Genomic DNA, 9,647 nt, shown 5'->3' with positions numbered 1-9,647 from the left:
ATGGTGGATGTACCGATGTAGGGGGGGCTGAGTTGGTTTTGTGGCCATGCGGTGAAGTGTCAGGCTCAATCCAGTCAAAGCAGAACGTCGGCTGTTACAGAGAACCTATACACACTCCCCTATCATCACCACTTTGCACTGCAGTAATACACTAATCATTTCTGATTCGCAGCATCATTTGCAGCTCATGTAGTGTTTTAGATCACACACACACACGTACACACCAGACACATTCAGTTTATAAGAGTACTCCTTTATTGTCAGTGGACTTCAGTAATCTGTTCCAGTCCTGTCCAAACCTTTACATACATGTAACAAAGTCTTTCCTCATGACTGGCACAGTCACTGGCTTGCCCTGGTTTAACCGGAGCCGACACACGGCCTCTGAAAGGCGTCATCACGGCCTATAAACTCAGACAAACACTGAACTGACACAAACACACCACACATCCCAGGCAGAGCCCACAGATCCTTGGGAAGGAAACAATTTTTCCTCCAAACTGAAAGGTGGCAGCCTCCACATCAGCAGCTAAACACTGCCCCCTACTGTCTGACATCCAAGTTTTAATGCATTTAATGCAACAGTGATAAAGTTTTTTTCTGCCTGTGGTGGCTCAGCATTTCATCAGAAGTCAGTGCTTCTTATTTGCTTCATTGTCTTTTTTCAGCTGTTTGAACAGAATAGTTTGTTATTTGACAAATTACATTTAACAATTGCAGCTAACTGTTGTCAGCTCAGAGGATCAGTCTGATTTGGCATCAGAGCAATATAAATAAAAAAAAAATCCTTTGACAGCAATTAAATCAGTTTTTTGCATCACATGCTAAAGAAAAAAAATAGTGAAAACCACTCCATCAGCGTGAAACAACCTAAAATCCTGTTGATGAAAAACCATTGATCATAAGGTTTTATTCTTTTTTTTGTGCATATTATCTGTTAGACAGCTTAAAACAGTTTCCCTCCTCATATTTGTCATGAACCCTTTGTCCGTCCCCACACCATTGATGCTGGGTACCCATTGTTCATGGTATTTGTACCAATGAAGTCCTCCAGTGTTATACACTCTGGTCTGTGTACAGCTGGACTTATTTTTCACTTCTCAGTCTCGTGGCGTGCCAGTGCGGGGGGTAACGTGGTCCCACAGGGGCCGTGGAAGTGGAACCTGAACACAGACACAAAAAGAAATGTCTGCGTTTGTGATGTGATATAAATTCATGGAAATGTTTCACGTATGTGACAACAGATGAAATGTACTTGAAGCGCATGGTGGCCGGTGTGTCCTCCATGTTAAATTCGGCCACAGGGACACCTCTGGCTGCCACCTGAGGAGCGAACATGGCTGCTGGATACACGACGGATGAAGTACCAACCTGCAGAGTGTGAATGTGTGGAATTGGTTAGTAAACTTTAATCACGATTAAGAAGTAGAACAAAAAAAAGTTTCAAAAAAGAACCAGAGGGAGCAAATAAAGTTCCTTTATTTCCACATTTAAATAAATACTCATTTTTCAAAGGTGTACACACACACACACACACACACTCACTCACTCACCACAAGACAGAGGTCACAGCTGTCCAGAACTTTCTCTGCTTGGGTGAGGATGTCCGAGTCCAGAGTCTCTCCAAACCAAACCACAGCTGGTCTCAGGAGACCATGGCAACCTGTCTGCTCACACCTGAAACACACACACACACACACACACACACACAGAAACACACTTTGTCAAAGCAAATAACCTAATCTGAAAAGAGCAGGGCACTAAAAGAGAACACAAGTGTACTGGACCTGGGCAGCTGCTGAACAGGGATCTGGGCATCATGTGCGTCTGGGTCTGGAGCTCTGAGGAGGCAGTTTGATAAAAGAGGTTAGATTTCACAAAAAACAGGGCAGTTACACCCAAACACACTCTACAAAGCACGTTAACAGAAGAGAATCTTGAAGGGATTTCCTAAATCCAAAGCACGTTTTCAACCAATTCTAGCCTCAAAGACCGCACAGGTCATTGGTCCCTGACTCCGGGTACCACCCGTAGGAGTGTACCGGACCTTTGTCGCCATGGTTACAATAATAAACACATAGTTAATGTTGTGGAACCGTGATCGGTTTCACATGGGAAACAAACAGCAGACCAGATTATACTTTCAGAACATATCCCAGGTAACATAACAGTTACCTGTGTGAACTCGCAGTTTTCCTTCTCGTGTCCGTTCACAACACCGACTGATTCAAAGATCGGAACTGAATCAGAGCCACTGACAGCACAGTCAGTACAGAAACATTTTAACAGGACCATGATCCGCTCTGATATTCCTTTTGAAATTCAGCTAATGACTTTTGTCAGATATCAAAAACATCAATTTTCAAATGTCAGATTAGTAACAAAGCGGCTTTTAAACTGACATTTCATTCGAGTCACAGTTTCCCCCGTCACCGTGTCATCAGGTGTTATTTCACTCCCTGACATCTGACAGACCCAATCAGCTGGTTTTCTCTGGCATTTTGTGCTCAAATGAATCTGATCAATATCTCTTGAAACACACATTTTCATAGGGTTGAGGAAAACAGTGGAGTTCACCAAACACCGGCAGGTGAAGCTCTTACCCTTTACCCTCCAGGGCAGCACAGATGGGGCTCTTGCAATTGGCAGCTTCATGACCACAGCTCATACAGCGGGTTTTAAACAGACTGCCTGGTTTTACAAAAACGACACCAGAGAAGAAGATTAGTGCTGAAACAACCAGCTGTTTCACTGATGAGTTGGATGACACACAATTTATCAACAGCTACTTTTTTTTTTTTTTTAATTGCTGAATTGGTTCTGACTTTGAGCTTCTCCACTTTGCGGATTTGCATTTCTTTACCTTTTAATTAATTAAAAGATTCGTAATTTTATGTCATTTCATGGACTGAATCATTGCTCCACAACTGAAAAATGATCATGGGGCCAATCAGTGAAGTAATCAGGTTCAGACTGAAAGAAAAGGGCAGAAATACAAATGTCAGGACTAAGATTCAAAGAGAATTCAGATTTGGGCAGCAACTAATGATCGCTTTTATTTTCTCCAGTAATCTATTAATTGATAGACCCTCTAAACTTATCAGGTTACAGCGAAAACTGCCTCTCCCAATTCCCCGGAAGTCCAAAAACATTCAATTTACTGTCGGATAAAACAAAGCAAAGCAGCAAATCCTCGAAGTTCAGAAGCTGGAACTTGTTTGAATGTTTGAAACTTTTGTTTGGAAAAGAACTTTAACAAACACTTGATTATCAAAATTGTTGATTCTTAGTTGAGTACAAAAACAGCTGATGCTGACTTTAGGTGTCCTCGCTGTTTTGTGCTTACCGTGGATCTCCAGCATGTTTTTGGATCCAGCGCGGCGATGCAGCTCGTCGATGTTCTGGGTTATGACGGTGACCTTACGCCCCTGTTTGGAGAGTCGCTCCTCACACTCGGAGATGGCCAGGTGAGCGGGGTTGGGGTTTTTTGTGAGCATGACCTCACGGCGGTAGTGATAAAACTCCCAGACACGCGAGGGGTTCCGAGCAAAGGCCTCTGGCGTGGCGAGTTCCTAACGCAAGAGAACAGAAAGGGATGATGGGATGTTTGCACAGTAATTCACACAGACTGAAAAGTTCAGTTTAAATTACTGCCACACGTGCTCCTTTTTCCTGATAGTTTTGCTTGTTGGAATTTAGGCAACAAAAATATTTCTCAAGTGAAAACTGAGCTCAGAGTCGTCTGCACAGCTCTGTTCGTCTACAGAAACACAATGAGGGAATTAGACTTGCTGGTTTCTTTCCCTGAGTCAGGACTATTTTCAAACCTTCAGTGCACTTTCTGGGACTGATTCTCAGATGTCTGATAAGCTCCGAGTCCTGTATCAGAGTACAGCAGAGAGGAGTCTTTAAGTTTCATAAGAGCACTCTCAGCAAAAAGTTTTCCCTTGTGAAAGATCATCGCTGTGTTACAACTCTCCGAATTTTACAGAGGAATTTTTAATGTGCTGTATCGCAGGTTTTCCTCACTGGTTATTCTGAGTGTCAGACACATTTTTTTAATTAAAAAAAAAAAACCCTGACAGACTCATCTGAATTAACTGGTGCAATATAAATATTTAAAAACACATGGCTGTATGATTAGCTTCTTGACAGCTGGTAAAAGGGACAGGCAGGTGTCTACCTGTGCTTGCCATTTCCTCCAGTAGCCTCCTGCACCTCTGAAGGTGGGGACTCCGCTCTCAGCACTCACCCCTGCCCCAGTGATGATGGCTATATTCCTGGCTTTGGAGAAAATCTCCCTGAATGCTGCCAGGTCTGAACATAAGAGCAACATACAATTAAAAACCATGGAAACTTGTGGATTTGTGGATGACATTGCTGTTAACTCCTGTCACTTTACAGAGAGAGGATGTGAATGTGGGGTCTACCTGAACTGGGTCTGGCCATGTCTTGGCTGCCCCAGGGTTTCCTCAGGTGGGCATACAGGTGAGGTTTTATTATGGCTCTGCAGGTGAACAGCCGCACAAACATCAGGTTTTAAGCAACTGGGGAAGAAAAACAAAACAGAATTCACAGCTGAAATCCAGCTCAGTTTGTTCCTCAAATGGAATCACTGGTTTTACATTTGAGACATTTTGAACACAAAGCTGTGTTCCTCTGCTGTGACCCCTCCAGCTTCAGTTCTCCTCCGTACATCTGCACACTTTTTTGAGGTATAGGTTGTTCCAGGCATCTTGGAGAACTTAGCCTGTCTCAATGTCCTCTGTCTCTTCATGTTAATCCCAGACTGACTCTGTGATGCTGAGATCAGGACTCTGTGGGGTCCAGATCATCTGCTGCAGGATTTGTGCCGTCTTTGTTTGGATGAACTGACAGTAAGTGTTGGGACATGCATTTAAAATGTTCTGCTGTGCAGCAGTCTGGATGTATTTGATCCAGCCTAAAAGAAGGGACAGCAAACTACATATTTTATCTTTTACAAAACAGGTGCTTATAGTTTGGTCTGTCACAGTCTGATGGTGTGAAGGCCATGATTGGCTCAGCCTGCGGTGTGGTGATTATTTTTTCTAGTTCACAGGAAGGTCACTGTGGCTCCACAGAGCTCAGAGGTCATGCCAGTTAGCATAAAGCTAACCTGCTCCCTAACTGCAATCTGTATTTATGACATGAGCCACTGATTCCTTCAGTAAATCAGTAATGTCACGGCAGTTTTTTTTTTACACACCATCAAAGCCGAGTGTGAATCAAGAGCCACAAACAAACAGCCTGTAGTTAGGTATGCTAGCAGGAAGCTAACAAGCTAACAACTGCAGGTAACCGGAGAACGGAGCCACCGAGGCGGCTTCAGCTGCCTCCGCACCACGGTGTGGAGGCAGCGTGGTTTTATGTTATTTTTATATTTCCATGGAAGAGTTGGCACCTTTGTTGGATGTGTGTTTAGTTAACGTAAACTACCTGTCAGACCGAAACCAGCAGGACCATCAGATCAGCTGCGGGAACCAGGAACTCAGCCTCGGTGGTTTTTCCTCACTCGCCGGCTCAGCAGCTGCGGTGGGCTGGTCTGCCTATCGAGAGAAACAGCGAGGTAAAAAACAACAGCCCTCCTGCAAAAACACAAGACCAGCAGAGGGAGCACTTGTTCTGCACTTGGCTTTTTGCAGGACAGTGTCATGCAAAAGTTTGGGCACATTAAATATTCTGTTGATTATTGAAGTGAAAATGAGCCTCTTATTAAATGTTAATGCTCTTTTGCTTTTTCATTTCATAGAAAATTTAAAAAAAAAAATCAAATATAACTGCAAAAGTTTGGGCAGGAAGTCAATCACTATTTAGTTTATTTACCTGCATCCCCTGGATTAGCTGTTACTGATGTAACACCCCCCCACTAAATTCTGGGTTAACATGTCGGTCAACATAATGAAAGTGAAAAGAGGCAGGCTCCTAAAACTTGACCATGATCTAAAGTAGACCTCAAAATCCACCATGAACCACTTCAAGAAACCAAAGACTTGAGGGTTTTGAAATTCAGGTTTAATAACCAAAAAGTAGATTTGTTAAATGAGCTGCCTGGTTTACTTTTATCCACAGCTGCCAATAAAAGACCAGTCAAAGGAGAGGGCCAGCACCGGACTAGATTCAAGTGTGTGGTGCAGTGTTTTAAACTAATAATGCTAATTGAACAGATCAAATAAACAGATGGAGAACTTTATTAATCCCAATTAGACACTGGAAATTGCAGTGTAGTGGCAGCCAAGTCACATTAATCATGACTCAAACACGGTGATGTTGATGTTTTATCTTTTAGTTGCCATGACATTGCTTTAACATTTTATTTCCGGTTACCATTTAGAATGACTTCAGATGATGTGATTCAGCAAATGTCCTTTACTTCAATGTCTTTTATCTTGAGTCTTTTCTACAGTATGCAGGTCTATTCCTGCTCTCTACAGGAAACACTGAAGCAAAAAGGTTTTTTGTTTTTAGAGAATACAAGGGATTACAGTGTGTAGTCTGTGGGTTTTGATAATAGCCACATGGGTGATATTGACAGTTCTGTGGTCAAAATGCCTGCTTGATGCAAAAACATTTCTTTTGGGTCATGTTCATCATTATGAAGCTTGTGACATAAAGACATAAAATTTACAATCATAAAAAAGAAAAACTGAGAATATGTGTGTTTTTGAGGCTAGAATCACAGTTTTCTGCTTTAAAAATTGGCTCATTTAGGTTCAGTTTCACTTTCTGTTTATCCACTCATTGTTGCAGCTCCACATTACAGGTTTATCTGTTTATTATATTCCGAATAAACCGAGATTATTAGTTAATTGTCAAAAATAACTTATCACAAGTTCCCACAGCCCAAGATGACACCTTCAGGTTGCTTATTTTATTCTTCTTTGATTCCCAAAGATGTTGAATTTACACTGATATAAAACAGAGAAAAGCAATTTGAACCAAATCAGAAGATGTTTGCCATTTTTTGTAATTTAATCAATTTCCAAAATTGTTGCTGACTGATTTTCTGTCCGTTGAATAGATAAGTCGTTGGTGAGTCAGCTCAGCTCTCCTGTCGATGTGAGCCGCAGAGGACAGTTGAAATGATGTGACCGTGGTCTGTTGCTTTTCATTGGCCGGTGCGCTCTCAACGCGGAGCTGGAACTTGAGCAGGTGGAGCTGACTTACAGGAAAAGAAAGGAACAGTGGTTCATCAAGCCTCCCCTCTCTCCGCCTCTCTCTCTCTCCCTCTCTCTCTCTCTCTCTCTCTCTCTCTCTCTCTCTCTCCCCCCTCCTACCCCTCCATCACCATTACAATAGCCCGCCCCCCTCCTACACCGTCTGCCCGGGCGGGTGCTCGAGTGGCTGCTGCGGCGCCGAATCTCTCGCAGTCCCCGCCGGTCGCCAGTGGACGCTGCCCGGCTGGCCGAACATGGCGGCGGCCCCGGAGGAGGAGGTAGACCGCAGACCGATCCGGAGGGTCCGGTCCAAGAGTGACACGCCTTACATCAACGAGGCGAGGATCTCTCTGCACCTGGAGACAGGTAGGCAGCCAGCCAGCGACACGGATGCTCTCCACTTCATGTCTGGGTGTATTAGCAGCCTCCGCGGGGGAATATTGTAGTGAATCGGTTCTCGCTGAGAGAGAAATTGCTTCATCGTTTAGTGACAGTTCCCACGCATCAGCATGACTTTGGGCTTTCATTGTGCAGGTCTGACGGTACCCATGGTGCTCAGCTGCACCTTGGTGGATGGTAACCACACAGTGACTCATGCACTGAGAAGGATTTCTCACATAGGCTGTCTTTTATTCTGACTATCCATGTGATGTGCGGTCTGCAAGGCACGGGCGGGTATGGGAAAACCTAATTACCCCTATAAGACGATTGATTGCTGTTGCTCCAACCAGACTCCGCCTTGATTGTCGCCTGCAGTGAAATGTTGTGTGAACTTGGCCGCCTCAGGCTACTCATTTAAAATGCGGTTGTTATTATTGCATTTGGAGCAGGGTGAGGGATGGATGCTCCGGCATGCGAAATCCACGCCAAATGTGGGAGGGGGTCGGGGGTTTAGTCCCGGCGTGTCAGCGGGGAGATAAGTTATTGTTTCCTTTGTTGCCATGGTCACGATGGTAACACTGTCACGAAGCCTGGATCATGAGCATCTTGAATGTGGGTTTGCAGCCAGATCCATGCTCGTTTTCAGCATCTTTTTTCGGTGTGGAAAATAAACACTTTCTGCCTTGAAAATCGCTCCATGTCCCCCCCGGAGGGAGGCTGCTTTAATAACACATCAGCGCGGAGCTGTCCACTGCCCCTCGGTGCTGAAAATGCCACCGAGCGGAACAGGCGAGCGCAGCCCGGGGGAGATGTGCACGGAATCGGCATCTCTCCACTGATGAAACGTTACCACGTTACATTTAAGAGAGGGCTTTCTTTTTAAATGAGCTGCTGCGTCTCAATAGCCCGTGTTCGACCCTCCCACAGAATAGCCCGGTGTGACAAATCCCAGTCACATGCCGTGTACAGCCTGGTAGCCTCGGCTAGACTCAAGCCTATATTTTCCATTTCGGACAGATGCCAACTCTAGAAAATTCCCCTGCCTGGCTATTGTTCTGCTTTGTCTTAATTTTCCTGTGTTTTTTTTTTCTTTCTCCCATCATTGTCCTGTCAGACTTGTTAGCCTTCAATGCCTTAGTCGGAAATCGTATTAAATCAAGTATACATAGACACTGTCACACAAAATCTTAATATGAAGGGTACTGTATGAAGGGGCGTGTGTGGATGTGCTTTTATTGTGAAGCTTTCCTTATTCTTTGCCTCAAGCTAAGTTGAGGAACGCATGTGAAAAATCAGCCTTGCATAAATCTTAATGAGATCAGGAATTACTCACATGCTTGCTCTGTAATACATCCCCTCCCCTTTCAGCCTACTTAGACCTTTATGACTCATGGTGTTCAGACCCACCTACTCATAAGAGAGGGCAGCTGACGGAGATCTGAGCTGCCCTCTCGCTGGTCCCCAACAATCTTCCTCTCCATTTTGTTTTCTACTTAACGCAGCAGCTCCTCTCAGCCAGATTAGCCGAGCCTCCATGAGTAGCACTATTCTCTCTTGGAGCTTTGTGGCAGCCTTTCCGTCAGGCATGGCTCGAATCCGAAGGAGGGGTGGGAGCGAGGCCGCTGTGTCTTGCTAACAGTTCTGCTCCTGGCTATTAGCTGAAAGCAGAGAGGGCAGGCTGCAGCTGCCTGAGGCTGGCGTGGCATCATAGAGGATCCAGTGGGCACAGCCAGCTAAATCAGGAGAGGGATATTTTCCTTCAAACCATGAAGCAGTGCTGTTTTCTTTCCTTCCTTTTCCCTCCTCCCCCCTAATTTGTTTTGGTATAATCTCATTTTTTTTTCTGTCACCACTGAATCCATCTGCCCTCCCACTCCTTCAGTTCCTATTTACTTCATGTTTGTGTGTTTAGCTGCTGTTGTTTTGCATAAATCCAGCCCACTCTTGTCTTTGATATGTGTCACTATTCACATGTGACAAATATCCATGCCGTCTGCAGTGTGCATGTGTGTGTTTGTGTATGCTACTGTGCATGCTTGCCTGGCACATATGTGTGTGGGAGGCTGGGTTTACATGAGCATTAGGTTTAGT

The 9,647-nt window shown here is 44.5% G+C and overlaps 1 protein-coding gene across 1 annotated transcript; it reads right to left on the bottom strand.

Annotated features, from left to right (window-relative positions):
- Window positions 1-242: 242 nt before the first annotated feature.
- Window positions 243-5,569, bottom strand: sirt5 (sirtuin 5). The gene is made up of 9 exons (XM_041041230.1): window positions 5,458-5,569; window positions 4,431-4,547; window positions 4,184-4,317; window positions 3,347-3,572; window positions 2,604-2,691; window positions 1,788-1,841; window positions 1,554-1,677; window positions 1,256-1,371; window positions 243-1,163 (listed from the first exon to the last, which is right to left on the bottom strand). The coding sequence occupies exons 2-9, from the start codon at window positions 4,531-4,533 to the stop codon at window positions 1,094-1,096; spliced, it is 915 nt and encodes a 304-aa protein (XP_040897164.1). The 5' UTR covers window positions 4,534-4,547; window positions 5,458-5,569; the 3' UTR covers window positions 243-1,093.
- Window positions 5,570-9,647: the final 4,078 nt, after the last annotated feature.

This window comes from Toxotes jaculatrix, chromosome 6, assembly GCF_017976425.1.
Source record: "Toxotes jaculatrix isolate fToxJac2 chromosome 6, fToxJac2.pri, whole genome shotgun sequence".
NCBI classification, from domain to species: Eukaryota; Metazoa; Chordata; class Actinopteri; family Toxotidae; genus Toxotes; species Toxotes jaculatrix.
Note: the sequence above shows the minus strand (reverse complement) of the source record. Positions and strands in the feature narration are given on the sequence as shown.